Below are 24,739 nucleotides of genomic sequence, written 5' to 3' on the forward strand. Positions count from 1 at the left end.
AAACCATTACAAAGCTGTTCATGATTGGATTTCAATCGTACGGTATCCCAACACGCATCCCTCCACCAGCGTGCATTTCCCAGCACCAGTGTCCCCAGGTTTCCTCCCTCCCATCACCCACCCCTTCATTCCCCTGCCTGCCTCTATGGCAGGTGCTTCTTTTTTCCTCTCCTCTCCTCTCCTCTCCTCTCCTCTCCTCTCCTCTCCCTCCCTCCCCTCCCCTCCCCTCCCCTCCCCTCCCCTCCCTCCCCTCCCCTCCCTCCCCTCCCCTCCTCTCCCCTCCCTCCCCTTGTCCCTCCCTCCCTCTCCCTTTCCCTCTCCCTCCCTCCCTCTCTCTCTCTCTCTCTTTCTCTCTCTCTCTCTCTCTCTCTCTCTCTCTCTCTCTCTCTCTCTCTCTCTCTCTCTCTCTCTCTCTCTCTCTCTCTCTCTCTCTCTCTCTCCCCCTCTCCTTTTGGGCATTGTGGTTTGCAATATTGACACTGAAATAACCTGGCAGTTTTTACTACTTCTCTTGCCCCACCATCCTTCCCTCTGTGGCTGGGTTCACACACCCTAGGTATGGTACGCACAAGAATTAATGCCAGAGGCTCTGCACATCACAATGTCAGTGACCCTTGAGATCTCACTCAGTGGTGGGGGCAGCGCTGAGGATCCAACTCAAAGCTTCAAGCGTGCCACGAGCTCTCCCACTGTACACATTCAGGAGGTTCTAACTGCTCGTATTTGTAAAACAAACAAAAAAGGCTGCTTCAAAGGCTGGTCCATGGGAACGGGGTTTTCAGGAAGAGTTCCCACCAGGAGCTGATACAGGCACCCCATTCTTTCTGAACTGTTTGTAGAAACAATATAATTTTGCAAACCCCTGCATTCCTTCTGGGAATCAGAAATTTGGATATGTGCCGGCCAGGGGATGCCTGCGTGGTCAGATGAAAAAAAACCTGAGCTGATGCGTCTCTAATGAGCATCTCTAATTGGCGACCTTTCTCACCATGCATCGCAACATGTTGCTTGAGGAACTGGCGTGTGACTGTGGAGGGAGAAGAATCCCCAAACAGGCCCTTGGTTGAGCCCAGCCGCCTTTGTTCTTAGCTTGTTGTGCGTCGCAGCCTTTCGCTATCAGGGTTGACGGTTGTGAATATGACGTAGGCTGAGTCCGGTGAGATCTCCTTGTAAGTAACAAAGAGTAAAGGCCCTCAAGGGTCATCCTGTAGTTCAGTTTTGAGGTGATGCTTGCAGTGGGGACCACTCTATTTGGCGCTGTGTGTGCTGTGCAGAAGATAGAATGCAGGACACTTGCAGGCAAAGCCGTGTGCTCCAGCCCTCTAAGCTTTCTCCTCCGTCTTTTCAGGGGTTCTTTTATTTTAGCATTAAAAAACTGTTTAGATATATAATTGATTGCAGCCCAACTCACTGCCGTGGATTTAGATGTGCATCTTAATCCGCTGATTGGTGCTGGCCAGCAGGTGTAGAAGGTCAAAAACCAATGTGTTGGATGACACTCAAAACAACAGACATTCCCCGACACTAAATAGAATTTCAAAATACTGTTTTCTTGTGTTGGCTCAGGTAGCACATATATAAATATTGGAATGGTAGGAAAGATTCGCAGGCCTCGGTTCAAGGAGGACACTCAAATTTGTGAAGCACTCCAAATGGAGAAACATAATGCGATTTTCTTTGCTTTTTTCAACTTTTTGGGTTGCACCCGGCGATGCTCAGGAGTTACTCCTGGCTCTGCACTCAGGAATTACACCTGGTGGTGCTCAGCGGGGTGCCGGGGATCAAACCTGGGTGAGCGAGTGTAAGGCAAACGCCCTACCCTCTGTACTGTCGCTCCGGCCCCAAAATGCTATTTTCTTACTCGTGTGTTTAATATCTGTTAAACTTCCGCCGTGCTTTTTTAACTCTTTCATTGTATGCTTCATTTCCTAAATTTTTAAAACTTTTCTGACGAGCTCTACAAAGAGAAACTTTTCAGAGGCGCCACAGGGCAGAAAGCACTATCCAGGGGACTTTGGGGACACAGAAGCCACTTGGTTGGCCCCGAGCATGTCAAGACTACATCTCAAGGGGAGGGGGGTGTCCAGGCTCCCAAACATGCTGACCCCTGATCCAAAGGCCTACCAGACACCTTCTGGACACACTGGGCAATTTTTGCAAGAGAGAGATGCTCAGGAGAGATTTATATGAACAAGTGAGGTGAGCACAGCTTCGGAAGGATGTTCTGTCCACAACTGAATGAATAGACTGGACAGGACTTTGGGACTCTCTTCCTGAGTGACAAAACATTTTCTGCAAGGAGGGAGAGGAGGCCTTGGGAGTTTGAGGAACAAAGAGGAAGACTGTGACGATGATCGCTAGTTTCTTGTGCCTGTAAATAAATTTATTTTGCCTCCTTTTCATACCAGACTGTATGGGATATCTTAACTGAACTATTTGGGGTTTGCTTGATGAGCTGAAGAGCAATCTGTCTCCTCCTAGAAACTACAAGCCCATTAGTACATTTTTCAATTTGCGAATTATTTGGTTTTCCAGAAGTTTACATTAGAGGCAAGTGTTTGACACTTGAACCACATTTTCCCACAGAATTGTTATTACAGACAGTGGTTAATTCCCAGGCCAGCCCTGTGAAGCTCCTTAAATTCCCAGATGCAAACAATAGATGTTTCTGATGAGAATAGTGTAAAACTATATTAAGAAAAACACTTGTGGGGCTGGAGCGATAGTCCAGGGGGGTAGGCCAGATTTGCCTCACACATGGCTAAATCTAAGACATCCCATATGGTTCCCCCGAGCACCGCCAGGAGTGATTCCTGAGTGCAGAACCAGGAGTAATCTCTGAGCATCACCAAGTATCGCTCCTCGCTCCCCCCAAAGAAAGACACTTGTCTTTTCATTTCAAAAGATAAACATTTAAGTGTGTTCTAAACCCATCGCCATTCACAGTGCTGAAGGCAGAGGTTCCCTTTGGGACTCTATGCACGCAACCTAAAATGGCAAATGGAGAGGGGGAGTGTGGAAGGCCCTGAGGTGAGTGGGAGACGGAGAGGCCCTCTGCGCGTCTGGGAAGGTAAAAGCAGGTTGCCCTACAGTCCAAAGGCAGAGAGCGCCCCTGGGAGCCCTTTCATGGTCACGACTGATGCCTACGGAAACATCTTTGAATGTTCCCAGATTCAAAGAGTCGCCTATCGAATAACAGAGAAAAATAAAAACGGACACTGACATAAATTTCTAGGATACAGGATTAGAAAAAGGAGAGGTAAGGGAAGAGGGTGGTGACTCACCCCAATGAAGCCAATCAGAATGGCCTCTCTGACCTCTGTGGTCCGTGGTCACAGTGTGACAGACTTTGGGGCTGGTTCAGTAGCAAGCTAGCCTCGCTGCAGGGAACAAGGAGACAGGCTGCTGGCCATTTACTGAGTACAGTGGAAGCCCCCCTAGCCCACCCAACGCCCTGGCTTCCTGACGAGTGAGCCATTGTTTTAACAGGTACATTAAGAGTTTTAGTCATCATCATCATCATCATCATCATCATCATCATCATTCCATTGATCGTCGATTTTCTCGAGTGGTCTCAGTAACATCTCCATTCGTCCTAGTCCTGAGATTTTAGAAGCCTCTCTTTTCTCATCCTTCTCAATGGTGCCACATTGGAGGCTCTTTCAGGGTCAGGAGAATGAGACCCATCATTGTTACTGGTTTTGGCATATGAATACGCCACGGGGAGCTTGCCAGGCTCTCCCATGTGGGCAGGTAGAATTTTAGTAGTTTTGGTTATTTCATAGCATAGATAAACCACATTTATTCCACTGTTCCTTACTGACAATTATTCCTGTTTCTCTTATTTTGCATTTTGCCCTAGAAATACATTTATGCATGTGTGTCCTATGTCCTTCAGGTCCGTGTTCACTTGCTGTAGTGACAAACACTAAAGACCTCCCAAGCACCTCCCAAACACTAAAGACCACTCCACACATAAAGCTTCGTAATAATGCTTCTTTCTAGCTCACATCACTCACCCAAATGCAAGGCAGGTTGTCAAGGAAGTCTGACTCCAGGGGCGATTCAGGAATCCATACACTTTCCTTATCTTAGAGTGCAGCGTTTCCAGCAGTTAGGATGCGAGAGTGCTTGGTGAATGGCAGGGAACAATTTATGGAAAAGACTGAATGTACTTAATGGCGTGGTTGTGTTTGTTTTTTTGTGCTTCTGTAATGCTGGGAGTCAAAGCCAGGAACTCACACATGCAAGACAAGTGCTGGGCTGCTGAGGCACCTGCCAGCCCCTCCGTGGATGCTCCATCTTTTCCTCAACTCTTGACCTTCCCTCCCTCCCTTCCTTCCTTCCCGTCTGTTTCTGGGCCATGTCCAGCTGTGTGGAGGACTGAGACCCGGCTTTACTCTGGGGCTCACTCGTAGAGGTGCTCGGGGAACATATACTGTGCCAAGGAGAGAGCCGAGGTTAGCCATGTGCTATTTCCCCTGCTGTTTTCCCAATTCTAAGTTAAAATATCCTTTAAAAATTCTCATTTTAGAAGCTGGAGTGATAGTACAGTGGGACGGGCATGTGCCTTGCATGTGGCCAACCCGAGTTCAATCTCTGCCATCCCATATGGTCCCCCAAGCACTGCCAAGAGTAATTCCTGAATGCAGAGCCAGGAGTAACCCTTGAGCATCGCTGGGTGTGACCCAAAAAGAAAAAAAAATCTCATTTTATCTTTCATATTTAAGTCATTGATTCATTTGGAATTTACTTTAGTATATGTCTGTTTCTAATGGTAAGCAACCATTTCCCACCCAACTGAAACACCTTCTCGGGTCCAAAGCGCATGACCTATTTCTAGAACATCTAGTCTAGATGGGTGATCTCTTTATTCCTAGGCAATGCCATACAGAGATGGTTGCTGAGGCTGTATAGAAAATACTTCTATTATTTCATTTTCGTTTTTTTCTTTTTGGGTCACACCTGGCGATGCACAGGGGTTACTCCTGGCTTTGCACTCAGAAATTACTCCTGGCAGTGCTCAGGGGACCATATGGGATGCTGGGAATCGAACCCGGGTTGGCCGTGTGCAAGGCAAATGCCCTACCCGCTGTGCTATCACTCCAGCCCTATTATTTCATTTTTGTTCTTCCGAGCTTCGTGCTCAGAGGTTGCTCCTTGCATAAGGTCCATATGTTCCTGGGGAATCTAACTTGGGGAAGCTATATGCAAAGCAAGCACCTTAACCCCTAGATTTCCAGCCCTGTATTAAAAAAAAAAAAAGGAGGGTCACACCTGGCAGTATTCAGGGCTTAGTCCTGGCTCTGTGCTCATAGATCACTCCAGGTGGGGCTCAAGGAACCTTACAGGGTACAGGGAATCAGACCCAGGTCCACCACATTTTCTGTAATGATCACCCCTGCCCCCTATATAAATTTAGTTTGTATTGGGGTCACACCTGGAGATGTTCAGGGGTTATTCCTGGTCTTGTACTCAGTAACTACTCCTGGTAGTTCCTGGGGGACCAGCTAAATTCAGGGACGGAATCCAGGCCAGCTGTGTGCAAAGCAAGCACCCTACCCCCTGTACTCTCTCTCCAGCCTCTAAAATGGCCAACATTTTTTAATTGCTGTTGTTTTGGGGCCATACCTGGCAATGCTCAGGGGTTACTCCCGGCTCTGCACTCAGGTATTATTCCCGGTGGTGCTCAAGGGACCATAGGGGATGGCAGGGATCAAACCCAGGTCAGCAGCATGTAAGGCAAATGCAGGGTCCAGGCTTGATCCTTAAACTGCCACCCTTCTCCCAATCACAGAGCAGACATAGACCCTAGGACTGTCAAGTATGATCCCCCCCCAAAATTTTGTTTTTTGTTATGGAGAGGGGTTCACCCTAGCAGTGCTCAGACCTGATAATGAGTGGAAGAGCATGTAACTACTGGTGATAGAGCTGGGGGTCTCGCATGTGCTCTGGGCTAAGTCCCCAACCACCAAACTTATGATTCTATCTTTATGCATGTATCTGAAGTCCTTCCGAATATTAATAAGAGATAAATTAATGTTTGCTTAATATAAAAGTGCAAAGGTCAAAACTAACTCGATTCCAGAGACAGCAATCTCTCTTATGACTGCTTTATTAAAAAAGTAAATGTTATGAAATTGTAAAGGAACATGATCCTGATCAAATCCTACCTACTTCACTTGTCACACTTTATATAAAGGGCTATGTTTAAGATTTTGCTTGCTTAAAATGTAGACCATGACCAGGAAGTCTTAAAACTATTGGCTTAAGACAAACTTGTGTTCTTTCATTATCATTCAACTGTCTGATTCACTTTTTTTTATTTTAATTTTTTGCTTTTTGAGTCACACCCGGCGATGCACAGGGGTTATTCCTGGCTCTGCACTCAGGAATTACTCCTGGCGGTGCTCAGGGGACCATATGGGATGCTGGGAATCGAACCGGGTCGGCCATGTGCAAGGCAAACGCCCTAACCGCTGTGCTATTGCTCCAGCCCCTGTCTGATTCACCTTTGTGATCAGAATTCACATCCAAATTTATCATTTAATCTATTCAATTTAAAACTAGATACCTCAAAGGGTTAATAGGAGAGGCTGCTAAAATCTCAGGGCTGGGATGAATGGAGACGTTACTGGCGCCCGCTTGACTAAATCAATGAACAATGGGATGACAGTGAAACACTGATACCTCAAAGGGCAGAGCTTATGCTTGGCAAACAAGAGGCCTGGGTTCAATCCCTGGCACTACATGAATTCCCAAAAACCATCAGTTATGACCACCCCTAACTGTTTAATTTAGTGGTTTTTTTGCACATTTGCAAAGGTGTGCATTCATCACCAATGATTCCTGTTGGTCACATTTTTTTATTAAATAAAAAGGGAGAAACAAAAGTGTGGTTTTCATTCAATATACATTAGTGGATCCTTAGGCAGCCGCAGGAGGTGAAGTCCATGAGTTTAGAACGATCGTGGCAACGTACCAGCCAGCCACCAGTCTCACACAGTTTCAATAACTGCAGCCATTTGCTTGAATTGTCTGTAGAAATTCTAGGGAGGAAAAAGGGGAAAATCATATTAATTTTGCTTTTAACGATATTTAAGGCATTTTTAAATTCTATTTGCCCATCAGAGACTATAAAGTTTGCATTTCAATGTAGCATTTTCAACTATTACTTAGAAAGTTTTCATGAGAAATAAACAGTAGCAGCACACACTTGTGGGCCCCGTCACAAGCTGCTCCCTCCCTCCCTCCCTCCCTCCCTCCCTCCCTCCCTCCCTCTTCTCTCCCTCCCTCCCTCTTGCCCCTCCTTATCCCTTCCTTTCTGCCTCTCTCCCCTTCCGTGTCCCTTCCCCTCTCCCTCTCTCCCTCCCTATTCCCCTTTCCCTTTCTCTCTCCCACTCTCTCCCTCCCTCTCTATCCCTCCCACTCCCTTCCTCCTTCCTTCTTTTTCATTCTCCTTATATTTTTTCTATTTTTTTGTACTTCCTTTTTTTCTTTTTGATTGGTTTTGGAGTTATACCTGGTGATGCTCAGGGATTACTCCTGCCCACACTCAGGAACCACTCTTGGTGGTTCCCCGGGGACCATACGGGAACAGGTGAGCTATGTGCAAAGCAGGTGCCCTAAGGACTGGAACTATCTCTCTGGCTCCAGTTTGTTTTTTTTTCCAGATTATTTTTTTTAATTAATTCATTTTTTAATTAGTGAATCACCGTGAGGGTACAGTTACAGAGTTACAGATTTATACATTTTCGTGCTCGTGTTTCCCTCATACAATGTTCAAGAACCCATCCCTTCACCAGTGCCCATTCTCCACCACCAATAAACCCAGCATCCCTCCCACCCCCCACCCTGCCTCTGTGGCACGGTATTCCCTTTTGTTCTCTCTCTCCAATTGGGTGTTGTGGTTTGCAATAGGGGTGTTGAGTGGTTTGACCCCACAGTTTTAAATTAAAAAAAAAACTGGGGGGTAGTTTTGAATTTGTCACCAGCTCTGAAGGAAGCCAAAGACACCATCCAAATGCAGACACTGAGGCAGCACCAGAGAAGGGTGGGTCCCGGAAAGAGACCAGGGCTCTTCCTTGGGCCACACCCTAAGAGCAGAGCCCCAGGCGGAGCCGTCTGGGCAAAGCCCTACTATACAACCCTCACTGCGAAGGCTGGTAGCCACCAATCTCTGCCGTGCTCATCACTGCAAGATGTTTTCTCTTTCTCTTCACATTTAAACAGAACAAAAACAAACAGAACAGGAACGATTTGGTCCTGTAACTGAAAAATACTATTGCAGCATCACTCAGCTCATCATTAAACTTAAAAAAAAAAAAACACCAAAAAATTTTTTTTCGTGAATACCCCAGAAAGATTTATCGAACAGCATTTCTCAGGCCGCATGCTGGGTCCTGAAGACTGCCAACAGGGCTGGGAAGCCAGAAAAAGGGATCGGCCACAAACACTGTGTGATCCCTGGCACTGCGTGGTCTTCCCAGCGTGACCACGCGCAGCCCCGGTGGCCAGGGACACTCGCAGGATGGCTCTGGTGGCCACTGGCTTGAACCAGCCCAAGCAGCACGTCAGCCTCAAGGCCCAGTACTGCCCCTCCGGTCAAGCCTGCCAGGGGTGGCCGCAGGACCCCTGAGCGCCCTTCCCTCAGGACAAAGTTACAGGTTACTGGGCAGCTGAGCCAATCACCTCATAATACACACGAATACTCAAAGAGCACCTTGCGTAGTTTTAATATAGAATTTTATCTGTCAAGTACGTGCAAATAAAGCTGAGGGTGAAAAAAGAGTGTAGCTCAGAAAGGAAGATGTCACAAGGGGCCACGCCATAGTACAGTTGCCTTGCACGCCGCCGACCTGGGTTTGATCCCTGGCGTCCCTTATGGTCCCCCAAGCACCACCAGGAATAAATTCCTGAGTGCAGAGCCAGGAGTAAACCCTGAACATCGCTGGGGGTGACACATCGCTGGGGGTGTCCCCCCCCCCCAAAAAAAAGAAAGGTATCATAAGTCTTCTGAAATGCTACATAAGATCTGGTCTTTCTTTTATTTTTTTTTCTTTTAGGGCAGGTGGTGGTCCTCCCCAGCAGAGTGCTCGGAGTGCAGCGGTCACTACCAGTGACTCTGACCAGGCCGCGTGGGCTGCTGGTGTTCGGGCCAAGGCTGGGTGAGGTGCACCTGGGCGGGAGTGTCCGGGGAACACCCCCTGAGGCTGAGGGTGGAGACTGAAGCAGGCCTCTAGGGTGGGCCCGTGCCCTTTGGGCTATTTCTCCACACGGGGAGGCTTCTCTTTCTTCTCTTGGGGCTCCAGGGGAGAGGGAGGGATGCTCCTCGATGCCGTCAGGGGACACTCCTGCAACTCTCAGTGAACCAGCTGGAACAGGACAAGGGCCCACGGCTGCAAATGCAGTCCACGCCCTGCAGTGCTCCGGACACCCTGGCAGGGCCGGGCGGGCCTCCAGGCCTGCACCTGTGATGCTCAGGGGACCGTGTGATGCTGGGGACCGGATGGGGTCAGCTGCGTGCCAAGCGTGCACCTTCACCCCTGCACTCTCACGGGGTTTTTCTTCAGAAGGAACCAGAGGGGGCAGGAGACACGGGACAGGGGCTAAGCCCCGCCTGCATGCGGTTGACCCAGTCTGACCTCTCAGTACCACCTACAGTCGTGAGCACTGTTTAGGTCATTCCTGAGCACAGACCTAGGGACAGCCTGAGCGCTATGGGTGCGGTCCAAACACACACACACACACACACACACACACACACACACACTCGGGCACGCATACACACACACACACACACACACACGCATACATGTGCACATGCGCACGGGCACGCCTCAATTCAACATATCATCAGTAAATTACATTAAAAAATTCTCTTTGCATTTTACTTCTATTTGCCTTGGTTGCCCTGTGCATTCTGTGTTATCTCAGAACACCAGCTGATGTGGGATTCTTAGATACTCACCAAAGGGATCAAAGCAAAAACTACACGCCAAGGCCAGTTAAATTTAGTCAGTGTCGAAACATTTCCTTGTACATGTACTGGTGAAATGAAAATGAAAATTACACACACGAGGCTGGAGGGATAGCAGAGCAGGCAGGGCACTCGCCTTGCATGTGACTGACCCGGATTCCATCCTTGGCATCCCAGATGGTCCCCTGAGCTTGCGAGGAGTGATTCCTGAGTGCGGCACCAGGAGTGAACGCTGAGCATCACTGCGTAAGGCTCAAAAACCAAACCCAAAACCAAAACCCCTATGCATACAATTTTAAACTAAATTTTTTTGGTTTTTGTTTTGGGAGGGATGTTTGGGGGGCTATAATCAGTGACACTCAGGAATCACTCCTGGAAGGGGTTGGTGGACCATGAGCGGTGCCAGGGATAGAACCCAGGTCAGCCACTTGCAGGGAAAGTGCTGACCCACTCACTGAACTACCTCTCTAGCCCATTTAAATTTAAATTAAAAAAAAATTCTCCACCATTCCTTTTTCCTTCTATTTGTTTACAGAAAAATTATAGAATGATATGAATAAAATGACTCTAAAAAAAGTTACTGAGGTACTCAGAGCTTTGTAAAATTCATCAAACTAGTCACCCAGTACTGGTGCTCTGATTTTCAATTTATAAACATGATTAATTAAAAATTCCTTGTCATCATTGTCCAAAGACTCCTTTAACTTATCACTCTTGGACATTAACTTAAAAAGAACAAAACAGTTAAATACGAAGTAAAAATCTGGCGGAAAAGAAACCCCAAACATGCCCCAGGAGAGTCAGAGAGCAGCAGGACAGTGATGGCACCGTGGGAGTCCACAAATTCAGCAAGTTAGGGTGAAAGGGGCACACCAGATTCTCAAAGGAAACATACTCGGGTCTGCTGCAAAATCCAGCAAGTGGGAAGGGCTCCGAAACGAATGCACCTGAAAGAATCTGACCACGGGACGTCTCTCGCGTCTGCAGGCAAGCGCAGAACTCAGATCACCAACCTGGAACTGCGGAACTGTCATTTCGAAGGACTTGTTCTTGACTCTGCCAAAGGGATCCGCCAATGTCAGCATCACTGCCACGTAAGGGTACTTAAGTGACCCGCAACTGTCCGAGCTGACGGCCATGGCCAGTTTCCACTGAAGATCCACAAGCTGCAAGGCAAGGGGTGGGGGCAGAAGCACACGGGCGTCAGAGCACGGCCCGGATGCAGACATTCGTTTCACTTCACTGTGCTCACACAGACAACTCTTAGTTTCAGTGACGGCCCTAGTGAAAGGAAATCGTTTCATACTGCCTGGAGACCAAGGGACAACAGAGCAGGACAAGGGGTATATAGAAAACAGCGTAGGAAACAGCAGCTGCCCGGACTACAAACAGAAAAAGAACAGCAGCAAAACAAAGCAGGAAGGGGGCTGGAGCGACAGCACAGCGGGTAGGGCGTTGGCCTTGCACTCGGCCAACCCGGGTTCGATTCCCAGCATCCCATATGGCCCCCCGTGCACCGCCAGGAGTAATTCCTGAGTGCAGAGCCAAGAGTAACCCCTGTGCATCACCGGGTGTGACCCAAAAAGCAAAAAACATAGGAGGGTTCAAGGCCTGGTGTTGGGGACGGGCCTAGGCACCCCCCGCCTTTGTCCCTGTAAACAGGGACTGGGTGCAGGGTAGGCCTAGGCACTCCCTACCTTAGTTCCTGTAAACAGGAACAAGTATGGAGAAACTTGGCGTGAGGGCGAGTCATCTCCTGACAGCCGACCTTGACAGGTGGCCGAAGGGCCGCCATGCTCTGGCGGCCAGCCTGGAAAGGGGTCAAAGGGCCACCATGCTCTGGCAGCTGGACTCGAGAGGAGGCTGAAGGGAGGATTGACTCGCATCCGCCTTGGCCATGCTCAAGGCCACATCTGCTTTCCCATGTTTCTCAAGACTGAGAGAAGGACCCGAAATAGTGAGAAGGAAGCGAAAAACAAGTAATATTGGCAAAAATAAAGTTGCTTGCACCGCTTGATTAATAATGTTTATGCCACTTCTGTAACCTGCTGATCATTGCTAAAATAAGACTATAAACCCGCTTGGATTTCAATAAACTTGCTGTATGCCGTATATTGCATGCAGTCCTCCCTAGCCCACTCAACTCTCATTCCCTCTCTCTGGCTGACATTCAAGTTGGCCACGCGGGCCGAGGCAGCCTGGAGTGCACATGTGGCAAGGCCAAGGCCCAGGGTTCAATCCCCGACAGCCCGTGGCCACTCGGGCACTAATAGGCCCCTAGGGCCCTTGTGCACTGCGTAATCAAAAACACATACAAACAAAAAATAGCCACCGGGTGTGAGGTCCAAGTAGAAGGCAGGTGTGGCCACACTGGTGCTTCCCTCCACGTTGCCCCTGCCACTGATGAGATCCCAAACGCTTTTGGGGAGCCACCCCTGACATCACCTTTCTGTGAGTCTCATCTGTGTCTTTTCCTCATTCCAGAACCCACACATGCAAAAATGATGTGTTCTCTGTCATCGCCACAGCTGATCAGGACACAGGGATGGACAAGGAAAGCGGGTGCTGAGGAGAATTTGCAAAGGGGGGGGGGAGAAGGAGGGGTGGGGGGCAGTGGGAAGCTGTGATTCCAGGCAGACACCAGGATCCATCACCGACATTAAGGCCAGGCCCCAAATGTCCCGAGAGACAAAACTCCTAGGTCTCTGCTTCAGAGACGCCATCTCCCACCATGAAAAACTACTTCCTCAGCTTGACCCTCCAGGCCAAGTGCTTCACTACTTTTATTTTTGTGGTGCTGGGATACGACCCCAGGGCCTCCCTCACCCTTACAAGGCAAGTACTCTAATAGAATAACATCACATGAGGCTGACACCCAAGGACAGTAGATACAAGGGCCAGGGGGATTGCCCCATAGCTGGAAGCCTGCTTCATGAGTGGAGGGGAGAAGGCAGACGGAATAGAGAAGGGATCACTAAGAAAATGATGGCTGGAGGGAATCAGTCGGGATGGGAGATGCGTGCTGAAAGTAGATAATGGACCAAACATGATGACCTCTCAGTGTCTGTTGTAAGCCATAATGCCCAAAAGTGGAGAGAGAGTATAGGAAATATGGTCTGCCATGGAGGCAGGGGGAGGGTGGGAATGGGGGATATACCCAGGATACTGGTGGTGGGGAATGTGCACTGGTGGAGGGATGGATGTTTGATCATTGTGAGATTGTAGCCCAAACATGAAAGCTTGTACACGGGTGCACAACACAGGCGCGCGTGCACGCACACACACACACACACACACACAGAGTTCATGGGCCAGGTGACATCGCCAGCCTTGCTTTGCCCCTATAATGTGCAGTTTCCCCTCTATGTTCTGTCTAGGAGCTGGAATCAGCTCTGGAGTCAGGGTGTGGTGGGGTGAGGTAGTTAGGGAGTGAAGAGGGTTTGAGAAGCCGCAAATCCAACCGCTCTGCGCTGACTTCTTCAAAGCGGCCCTTAACTCAAACTCTGAAAATTAAAGGTGCCCTTTTCCTTCCTCCTCACAGGCAACCATGCCAACTTCTCTCCTTTCCTCCAGCCTGAAACCAGCAGACACAGGGCCAGAGGGTGGTTTGGGATGTGGTCAGTGTCAGTGAGAGGCCTACAGATGATGCCCCCGCCCCCACCCCCCCCAGGGCTCCAGGCACGAACCGCCTCCCCAAACTGGTGACAGTGTAGGCTACTCATTTCCCATTGAGCAGATGACAAAAATGCATTTCAGAAGTTGACACAGAGTGCCTGAGCAAGGTCACACATTCCGGGCAGAAGCAGAGGCTGTGTGACTCCAGCGATGACATACTCATCAACTTCCGGCCACCTCAGGAATCTTCTCTCTGGCTCTTGTCGAGGATGGCTCACGGTTGCCATAGCAACAACCAGGGCAGGATAAATGCCACTCTGAATACTGACTCTGAAACCCATGAGTCAAGGGATTTCCAAAGCACTGGCACGTGCAGAGTATACAGCAGGCACTTACAAAAGAATCTTGGCTGCTGATGCCTTTTCATACAAATGGCATCAAATGAATGCTGACTGGATGGGAAAAAAAGCTTAATTCATTGACGAATTTCTTCTTGGGATCACTCAAAGAAAGAAATGGAGCACGTGCTTTGCATGCTAGAGCCTTGGGTTCAACCCCCAGAACCACATGGTCCCCTGAGCACTGCAGCCTCCATGCACTGAGCTGGGAGTAGATCCTGAGCACTACGCACTACTCAGTATGGCCCTAAAACCAAATGATAAACACATTTCTTCTAAAAGAAGGTGGGACTGGGTCGGAGCAATAGCATAGCAGGTAGGGTGTTTGCCTTGCATGTGGCTGACCTAGGTTCAATCCCCGGCATCCCATATAGTCCCGTGAGCACCACCAATTCCTGAGTGCAGAGCCAGGAGTAAGCCCTGAGCACCACCAGGTGTCCCCCCCCCCCCAAAAAAAAAGCCAATAAATAAATGAATTGAGGTGAGAAAAAAAAATTTTCCTTCTGCTACATACAGGCTTTGGAGCCATAAATTATAATGTTAGAGCCAGGACGTGAGTGGCAAAAGGTTAACAGCTTTGATAAATGAAAACAGTACAAAGATACTTTTCATTTGACTGGGGTTGTGAGAGGCTCCCTACATGGTCAGGGTCCAGAGGCTGGGCCCGGCCAGTACCAGTTGCATGCAAGGTACATGCCTCATTCACTGTCCTAACTCTCCAGCCCCTATGGCTATTTTCAACAGGAGTTGATCATACAACATGGCACAGCAGACAGGGCCCTTGCCTTGCGCATGGCTGACCCAGGTTCCATCCCTGGCAACCAAGATGGTTCCTGAGCCCACCAGGATTAATCCCTGAGTGTAGAGCCAGGAGTAAGCCCCGAGCACTGCTGGGTGTGACCCCCAACCCCCTACAAAAAATTTTATTTTATCACATAAAAATCAAGGACAATAAATTCAGAAAAATGACAAATGGCAGTTAAATGTGCTACTTAGGAAACAGGGAATTGCCGACTGAAAGAAACGACACTGAAACATGCCCACACAGCTCCCAAAGGGCAAGACTTGAAGCCTGACCATCCCTGGCAAGGAAGGGTGTGTCACCTGCAGTGGTCGAATGTCTAAACTGGAATAATCTTTGGGAAAACTGGCTTTGCCCACTAAAATTAAATATATGCATGTCCTGTAAGCCAGGGATTGAATTACTAAGGCTGTATAAGAAAGTGTCCACACACTAAGAAACACCTAAGAAAGTGCGCCTCTATAGGCCAGGTAAGAAGATGCTCCTAGAGATCTGTAAGAGACCTGCACTATAAGCAACCCAAATATTCACCAGTAATGGAGAAATAAAATGCTGTACAGCAATAAAAATGAACTCAGCTTCACTCAGCGCCGAAAATGTTGAAAGAAACTGAAAAACGGGGATGATTTCATTCACTTCAACTTAGGAAATGGGAGACCAATTTTGTCTGGGGATGCACAGAGGGCAAACTATCTAGAGAAGCAAGAACATGGTTACACAAAAGGAAAACCATGCCTTCTAGGGCATGGGGTAGGAAGCCTGGGAAGAGACATATGACATGTTTCTTAAATGCTGGTCATGCTCCTTTTCTTGCATTTTGATTGTAGTTACACCAATATTCCTTTTAGGTTTTTTTTTTCCTTTTGGGTCACACCTGACAATGCACAGGGGTTACTCCTGGCTCTGCACTCAGGAATTACTCCTGGCAGTGCTCAGGGGACCATATGGGATGCTAGGAATCGAACCCGGATCGGCCGCGTGCAAGGCAAATGCCCTACCCGCTGTGCTATCACTCCATTCCTTTTAAATTACTTTTTTTTTTTTGGAGGGGATGGGGGGCGTTTAGCCACTCCTGGCTGCACTCATGGTTTACTTCTGGTGGTGCTCAAACATGTTCTGCGCTGATGGGATTTGAACTGAGGTTGGTGGTGTGCAAGGCAAGTGGCAATGAACTATCTCTCTGGCCCCAACAGGGCTTTTTGTTTTAGTTTTGCTTTTAGGTCACACCAGGCTGTGCTCAGGGCTTATTCCTGGTTCTGTGCTCCGGGATTCCTTCCTAGCAGTGCTTAGGGGATCACGTGGGGTGTCAGGATTAAACACGGGTTGGCAGTGTGCAAGGCAAACATCTTACCTGCTGTACTATCTTCCTGGCCCTAAAGGTTTGTCTGTTTGAATCAGTTCAATGGCCATATCCCAAATTCCAACTGGACAGTACTTGCACTTATTTAATCTGTACACTCCTTGATGCTAGTTCCATTTTTACATACAAAATGAGAGCAGAAAACACTGTGTCCTTAACTCTCAAAGTATGACATAAAACTGGATTATCTTGAACACTTCAAGCAGAAAAGCAATTAAGGAGAACGGTATCAGAACCCACTGACCATCACAACACTGAAATGAGCAGTCAGGAAATAGGAGAGTTACAACAGAAACATTTATTGTGCAGTTAGTATTCAAGGTAAAAGAAAGCTGGGATTGTGCCTGAGATAAGACTTTTCCAAATTTAAAGGGGAACATTTAAATGCAAACTAAAAGCAAATCTTCCAATGAAGTTGGTTAAGCTTAAGTAGAAAGTAACCACACGGAATATATTAAAGAGAATTTTTTAAAAGTAGAACACAGAACGCTGTTTCACTGTAGAAAATATTAAGAATAAAGTGATGTAGCCTCAAAATTCTTGCAGAATGAAGTAAACAACTTTACAAGGAAAACATGACAAGAAACTAGAAGCAGAAAGGTAAAAACATCCAGAAATAAAAGGAATGACTAAAAAATAGAAAGCAAATAGAGGCTAAAAGGTTAGCTAAGAAATGAACTTAAGTCACACAAGAGATTAGTTGGTCTGATAGCCAAAGTTATTTGTTACATAAAACCGACTATAAAGATGTTAAAATATTTAAAGACTACATATTAAAAAATATTAAAAGACTATTTCAATTTAAAATTAATTTTTATTTTTTAAAATAGGAAAAACTAGAAAAAGGCATAACCCCGGCACCCAAAAAAACTATGTTCATACTTCCGTGTCCCCATTTCCAGTATAAATTCACAAGTAATTTATTTTGATCATCACTAGAGTCACAGATCACACCTTCACGTTTCTGAATGGGAGTTTTCAAATGGAAAGAATGTGAAGTGTTCTGCACACATGAATCTCTCTCAAGAGTGTGAACAGAAGCCTGATTAAACTTATTGAAGGATACGAAGCGAGCAGACCTAGTATTGAGATCTAAAATTCCATATCCCATGGATTTTGCGACTTGACCTAGCTGCAAACGGATCCCTATCCCATTAAACTCCGAACTCAACAAACTCAGTGTTAGTAAGTCAAGGAAGTAACCACAGGCCAGAAAGCGACACCCACAGCCGAGGGGGGCCTGGGGTTAGCTCCTAGCACCTCGTGAATCAACCCTTAAGCAAAAGAGCAAGGGGTAGCCTCGGAACACTGCCAGGTGTGGCCCCAAAACAAAAAAGAAAGTGAACAAATCCTAGATGAGGCAAGAAGGCTCAGTGTCCTTAGGACAGGCCTACCCTGAGCTGCCTCCATCACAATTACCAGTCAAAGAGAATCCTTTCTATCGGGGCTGGAGCGATAGCACAGCGGGTAGGGCGTTTGCCTTGCACGCGGCCGACCCGGGTTCGAATCCCAGCATCCCATATGGTCCCCTGAGCACCGCCAGGGGTAATTCCTGAGTGTAGAGCCAGGAGTAACCCCTGAGCATCGCCAGGTGTGACCCAAAAAGCAAAAAAACAAAAAAAAAAAGAGAATCCTTTCTATCAGGAGGAAGTACGCTTGATAAACTTAGTTCCTAAGTAGGCCTAGTCAGATATCAAACGCTCCGCAGGTTATGTGTGACTAGAGCTCCAACACGAAACACTGCCATCATTGCAAAGTTCTGTTGGGTAGTTCTGGGCCATACCCCGAGTTATGTACTTTATGTTTATGGAAACTGGTCAGAAGCACAAGTTATCAGCGGACTTCTACTAAAGGAATCATTTTAGCTCCAGCCCAAGTGTGCTAGGTCATTATTAGTCTTCCTTCTATTGAATGGCACTTTCATCTATACCCGACTTAATTTTCTTCCACTTTGTGAAATTTTATTTACCAATTTATTACTTGTCTCCCCCTAAAGACATGCAAACTCCCTGAGGGCTGGGACATTATCGATCTAAAAATTACTACTCCACCTGGGGTCTTACTATCTCTCCGGCCTCTAAAAGGCATGTTGTTTTGTTTTTTGTAAAGTCAGGACCTTGCATGCTGCTGACCCAGGTTCAATTCTTGGCACCACACATGGTCCCCAACCCTGCAGGAGTAACCCCTGAGCACTACCAGGTGCAGCCCAAAATACAAACAAACAAAAAAATATTACTACTGATACTGGGTTCATTGGGGGTGGAGAATGGACACTGGTGGAGGGATGGGCTCCCGAACACTGCATGAGGGAAAAACAAGCACGAAATGTTTGAATCTGTAGCTGTACCCTCAATGTGACTCACTAATTAAAAAATAAAAGATAAAAAAAATATATTACTACTGAACTACCGGAACAATATTTAGTAGTCACTGAACAAATAACTATTTATCAAATTAATATATTTAGAATGTTCACATATTCTGGAATAGAACATTCTGGAACAGAAGGTTATCCAACGATAACCTTCCAAAAACTAATTCCACAGGTCCCCTCTATGAATGCTGCTCATCTTATTAGATGTACGGCTTCTTCCCGCTGTACCAAACTGAGTTATTCCTGTGATTACTCTGCCCAGCAAAGTTCCACAGAAGAGGAATTCTGAAATTTCTGTGTCCCTGGGAGGACAGGAAACGGCTGGTTTCTCCTTACACAAGGGTGACTTCAAGCTTGTACCTCAGGCTCCATGAAGCAAACCAAGTCACTGCAATTATCAGCTCAAGCAGGCTCACAGAGGAAGTCACCACCAGCCACGTGTCCTGTGAGCATCCGGATGGGGCGGGAAGATGACTGAAAGGTCGGCAGATTGAGAGGAGAGTAAGCCGTACCCACGCCTAGTTACCAAGAGACTCATAAGTAAGCAAAGTTGTTTCCAGTCTCAGAAATTTGAAGTGGTTTGTTACACAGGGATACATAACTAAAACATATCAATATCATTGGCTATAATAACTGTCAATAAACTTTGCGTGACTTATTAAAAATGGAGTCTTTTGAAGATGAGGATGCCAAGTGGTAGAGCGAAAAATTCCCCATGTGCGGGCCAGGAGTCAATTCCCAGCACCGAACAAACATGAGTACATATACATATATTCTCCTATGTAATCTCAACTGGACTGATTTGTAGAAATTTTAGCAAATATGAATCAACAACAACAAAGCTACAAAGGTGGAGAGATGGCACTGGGGTTAAGGTGCTTGCCTTGCGGTGGCCAATCCCAGTTCCATGCCAGCACCTCATATGGTCCCAAAAGCACCACCAGGAATGATCCCTAAGCACAGTCAGGAGGAAACCCCAAGCAGTTAGATGAACTCCCAAAATTAGATGTTGTGTGATCAGCTACAGTTAATACTGCCAATAGGGTTGGAGCAATAGTGCAGCGGGTAGGGCATTTGCCTTGCATGTGATGTCCGGCATTTTCCCCACCCTCAGCACTGCCACGGCTGACTCCAGCATGCAGAACCAGAAGTAATACACAACCCCTCCCAGCATCACTATGTGCAGCCCCCAAACAAGAACTGCCAATGAAATTCACAAAAACAACAAAACAGGGGCTGGAGCGATAGCACAGCAGGTAGGGCGTTTGCCTTGCACGTGGCCAACCCAGGTTCGATTCCCAGCATCCCATAAGGTCCCCTGAGCACCGCCAGGGGTAATTCCTGAGTGCAGAGTCACCCCTGTGCATCGCCAGGTGTGACCCAAAAAGCAAAAGAAAAAATAAACAGTAAAAACAAAGGGAGGCCTTTCCCGATAAACAGATTTTGACTAGGAGGCTGCTTAGGTAAGGTTTGGGGGGGTGAGGTGATGTGGGGGAGATTTCTTTGAGGAGGCGATGTGTAGAGATCGGAATAAAAGGGGTGAGGGAAAAGGGACACTGGTAGAGGGTAGTGGACACAGGAGAAGGGATTAGTGTTGGAATACTGTACGCCTGAAACTCAATCGTAAGTATCTTTGTAACTTTATGATCCATGGTGATTCAATTAAAATTAAAAAAAAGGAAGAAAATGTCCGGATATGTTCGGTAAAGAGCTCTCTGGACAGAAGCTGCCTGTCGAGCATTACAGGAACCATTGCGAGGGTCCTACTGACCAAGGTGAACGCTTAAGACTGCTTCCTAGTCTAACAGGAATCTCGCAGAAGACTTTTGAGCAGTGGGGGGGGAGACCTGGTTTAATTTAAATTGCGAACAATTCATTCAGTCGCTGGCTAGAACATTTAGGGTAATCAAGAGCCTGGCTGAGCACCCACTGAAGGAACTGAGACCACAGATAGTGGCTTGGGCCAGAGGGCAGCAAGGAGAGGTGAATTTTTTTTTTTTTTTTTGCTTTTTGGGCCACACCCGGCGATGCACAGGGGTTACTCCTGGCTTTGCACTCAGGAATTACCCCTGGCCGTGCTCAGGGGACCATATGGGATGCTGGGATTTGAACCCGGGTCGGCCGCGTGCAAGGCAAACGCCCTACCCGCTGTGCTATCTCTCCAGCCCCGGAGAGGTGAATTTTTAGTATATTTTTATGTTTGCAGTGCTATGGACTGAGCCTGAGGTTTCATGCATGCAAGGTGCCTTACCACTGAACCACATCCCTACAGTGCGTGCGTGCATGCGTGTGTGTGTATGTGCGCGTGCGCACATATATAATTGGTTTTGGGATAACTCCTGACTACGTATGTCTGGGGAGAGTTTGGGTTTGTGGATTACACCCAGTGATGCTCAGGGTCACTCCTGGCAGTGCTTGGGGGGAATCGATGTGATACCAGGGACCAAACCCTGGGTAGGCCTTTTTCAAGTGCCCTAACCCCTATACTACCTCTCTTAATTGAATCACCATGAATTGCAAAGCTACAGAATCACCATGAATTGTGTTTTATATATATATATAACATATATATATAACATATATATATGTTTTATATCTACAAAACAATTCTATTTTATTTTATTTTGCTTTTTGGGTCACACCTGGCAGTGCTCAGGGGACCATATGGGATGCTGGGAATCAAACCCGGGTCAGCTGCGTGCACGGCAAACGCCCTACCCACTGTGCCATTGCTCCAGCCCCACAACTCTTCTATTTTTAAAGACAGAGAAGAGTGTGCTGGTGGTATGGCCTCTCACTGAGGTGTGGCATCAACTAGTCTTGCTAATTCACATACTGATGAAAAATACTTCAAGAAAGAAAGGTGTCAGAGCTCAGAAATTCAAATGGATATTCATTTTAACTGGTAAGTTTCAAAAGCATGCACAACAGAAATGCCTTATAGCAGGGGGTCGGTTTCCTCACCTCTGTGATGCGATTACACACACATCTTGTCTCCTAGTCCAATTAACAACCATCAGAGTGGTTCTAAGGAGATGGCGTGCAGGGCGGAAGAACATGGTTTGCTGCCTGGAGTCACAGGGCAATGGGCTCACCACATGGGCCCCTAACACTGCCAGGCGTGTCGTTCCTCCCTCCAAAATACACAGAACTGAATTTCAAAAAAAAAAAAAAAATGCATTGCAGATTATCTGTTCCATAAATACATACCTAGCAAAGCAAAGAATGAATGTTTAATAAAGCTAAATCAACTGGAGATGGAAACAGTGTCTGGCTACATGACTATTTATCTGTCCTAAAGAGAAAGGAACATGGAACCATGGAAAATGAGGTTGACAAAAATTGGTCAAGGGACCAATAATCCTTTGCAAATTGAGTGCAGTCAGGAGTGACGGTGCATTGCTGGTGTGACCCAAAAAGCAAAAAACAAACAAAAAAAATTGCCTTATTAACTGAAGCAGACCAGAAACACACACACACACACACACACACACACACACACACACACACACAACCTCTCTGTCTGTCTGTCTGTCTGTCTGTCTGTCTGTCTGTCTGTCTCTCTCTCTCTCTCTCTCTCTCTCTCTCTCTCTCTCTCTCTCTCACTCACTCACTTTCTCGGACCTGACATATACTTTAAAATCAACTTCTTGGGCCGAACAGTACAGTGGGTAGGGCTCTTGCCATGCACGCAGCTGACCTGGGTTCGATTCCCCGCCCCCCCCCCCCCGAACTGCCAAAAGTGATGCCTGAGTAAGCCAGGAGTAAGAGTAAACCCTGTCCCCCATCCCCACGCCCGCCTCCCAAGTCAAATTCTTGTTCCTGAATTAAAATGCATGCCCTGGATCAAGATTAAAGAGACAAAACTCCCTATCCCGAAAAGATGCCTTTCCCAAAAACCCCCAGAAGAGGCTGGAGGCGCGCGCCTTCCAAACGTCAGTCATCTCCTCCCGTAAAATCGTGCGGTGCTGGGTCTCCAATACACAGCACCAGGGGGCTGGGGCGCCACACCCAGGTGTGCATCCTGCGGACTGGGGCCTCGGGAGGTCCCAGGACCGTGCCCAGCGGCCACCCTGCCCCAGGCCAGGGTGGCGTGGTGGGGGGGGGGGGGGGGTGAGGGGATAGGAGGAGGAGGAGGAGAGAGGCCGAGGCTGGGCTGGGCAGGCACCGGGCACGAGGCCCTGGGCCGAGCTGGGTGGGGACGGGCTCCCGGAGGCGGGGCACGGCGAGCCTCAGGCTTGCAGAAGGGCCGCAGCCACGCACTCACCCGGTTGGTCACCTGGAAGGAAAGCAAAGAAGACAAGAAACCCGTCATCGAGGGCACGATCGCGCCCGCCCCGCGGCCCCGCGGCCCCGCCCGGAACAGGACTGACCAGCGACTTGGCGTCCAGCTTCGACTCGCAAAAGCCCTCCATGGGAGAACCGTGGGCACGGGCTGGAACCCGGGACCGGGCAGCGAGGCAAACGCTCCGGCGCCGCGCTCACTTCCGCCTCCTCGGGCCGGCGCACGCGGCCCCGCCCCGCGGGGGAGCGCGGGGGTCACCTGTGCGCGTCCCTCCCCTGCCCCTCTCCGGGAAACACCCGTCTGAAGGAGCGCATCCGAAGCTAGAAAATCGGTGCGGAGGGAAATGGGTGGCGCAGACTTGCGAGATGCTTTGGGAAGGGAAAGACCGAGTCCCTTGCAGGACGCTTCTCCCCGCCTCCCCCCCGCGACGCTGCACGCGTGGACTCTTCCCGTCCGGGCTCCGCAGCGCCCTCTGCCGGGCGCAGCTTTGCAAGCGGCTAGAGGACCACGCCCCCGAGGCCGCCGGAAGTTGGTCCTAAGGGGGAGGTGCCGTTTGCGATTATCCTTAGGTGATTTGTGCATCTATCTGCAAGCCACTGTTCTGACTCGATTGGAGGATGCCTTTCTGTTCTACAGGAATCTTCGGCTCCTGCATGCATGCAGAGAATGAATTCCAGCCCTTTAAGCCGTCTCCCTGGTCCTCTGTGCCTTTCAATAAATAAATAAATAAATAAATCTGAGGCTGGAGCTATAGCACAGTGGGCAGGGCGTTTGCCTTGCACGCAGGCGATCTGGGTTCGATTCCCAGCATCCCATATGGTTCCCTTGTGAGAAGCAGAAGATTCTTCAGTATGATCATAGAATAGCGGGGGAATGTGAGAAGCAGTTAGCTCATCTCTTCCCACCCTGGTCGTAAAGATTGTAGGGGGGCAACTCGGACTAGGAAGGATATATGACTGAGCTAATGGACTAAAAGTACTACCTGCTAGACACGGAGATGGAGAGTCAGGAGCCGTACACCCTTGTCTTGGATCCTGTGTCTTACTGATACGATGTGGGTTTTTTTTTTTGTTTTTTTTTTTTCTTTTTGGGTCACGCCCGGCGATGCACAGGGGTTACTCCTGGCTCTGCACTCAGGAATTACTCCTGGCGGTGCTCAGCGGACCATATGGGATGCTGGGATTCGAACCTGAGTCGGCGGCATGCAAGTCAAACGCCCTACCCGCTGTGCTATCGCTCCAGCCCCACGATGCTTTCTTGATGTATGGGAATGCCTTGCTTTCTTGATGTATGGGAACTGGGAATGTTTCCTTAATTGGGAATGTTTTCTTGATACATTGTTCCTGTATGCTTTCGTCCATTTATGAAATGTTTGAAGTTATTTCTGCCTTTGGAATTGTTTATCTTTGTGCCTCCTCCTGAGGCCTTTGTGCCCAGGATGGCTGTATAAACCCTCTGTGTAAGCCCTCGGGGTGGAGCTCTGGCCTCCTGCTTGGGCAGGACAGCTCGCCCCAGCTAGCTGGAATAATAAAGCCTCGGTGTGTGTTTTGCAATCCCGCTGGACTCTTTGTCTCTCTGAATTCCGAGGGGTTGTCTCGATCCTAACACCCTGAGCATCAACAGGGGTAATTCCTGAGTGCAGAGCCAGGAATAACCCCTGTGCATCTTCAGGTGTGACCCAAAAAGCAAAAAAAAAAAAAAAAAAAAAAAAAATCTATCGATCTATTTTGGGGAGCTGCAAGAAAAACAGCAAGAAGGTCAGGAATGTTCGTCACAGCCCACTGCTGTACTTGTAACTCCCGACACTCCAGCGACACAAGGGATCAACTGTTCCTTTCTAACAATGACATGTATTCTGAGTTTTTTTGTTTTTTTGTTTGTTTGTTTGTTTGTTTGTTTTGTTTCGGGGACACACCTGGTCGTGCT

At 48.1% G+C, this 24,739-nt stretch overlaps 1 protein-coding gene across 2 annotated transcripts; it reads right to left on the reverse strand.

Annotated features, from left to right (window-relative positions):
• Positions 1-6,097: 6,097 nt before the first annotated feature.
• On the reverse strand, positions 6,098-23,232 carry COMMD6 (COMM domain containing 6). 2 transcript variants are annotated; one of them, XM_055123876.1, is made up of 3 exons: positions 22,902-23,232; positions 10,993-11,145; positions 6,098-7,049 (listed from the first exon to the last, which is right to left on the reverse strand). In XM_055123876.1, the coding sequence occupies exons 1-3, from the start codon at positions 22,941-22,943 to the stop codon at positions 6,999-7,001; spliced, it is 246 nt and encodes an 81-aa protein (XP_054979851.1). In that variant the 5' UTR covers positions 22,944-23,232; the 3' UTR covers positions 6,098-6,998. The 2 variants fall into 2 exon arrangements, with proteins under 2 accessions (XP_054979851.1, XP_054979852.1); XM_055123877.1 differs by lacking the exon at positions 22,902-23,232 and adding an exon at positions 21,493-21,684.
• Positions 23,233-24,739: the final 1,507 nt, after the last annotated feature.

Source organism: Sorex araneus, chromosome 1 (genome assembly GCF_027595985.1).
Source record: "Sorex araneus isolate mSorAra2 chromosome 1, mSorAra2.pri, whole genome shotgun sequence".
Taxonomy (NCBI): Eukaryota; Metazoa; Chordata; class Mammalia; order Eulipotyphla; family Soricidae; genus Sorex; species Sorex araneus.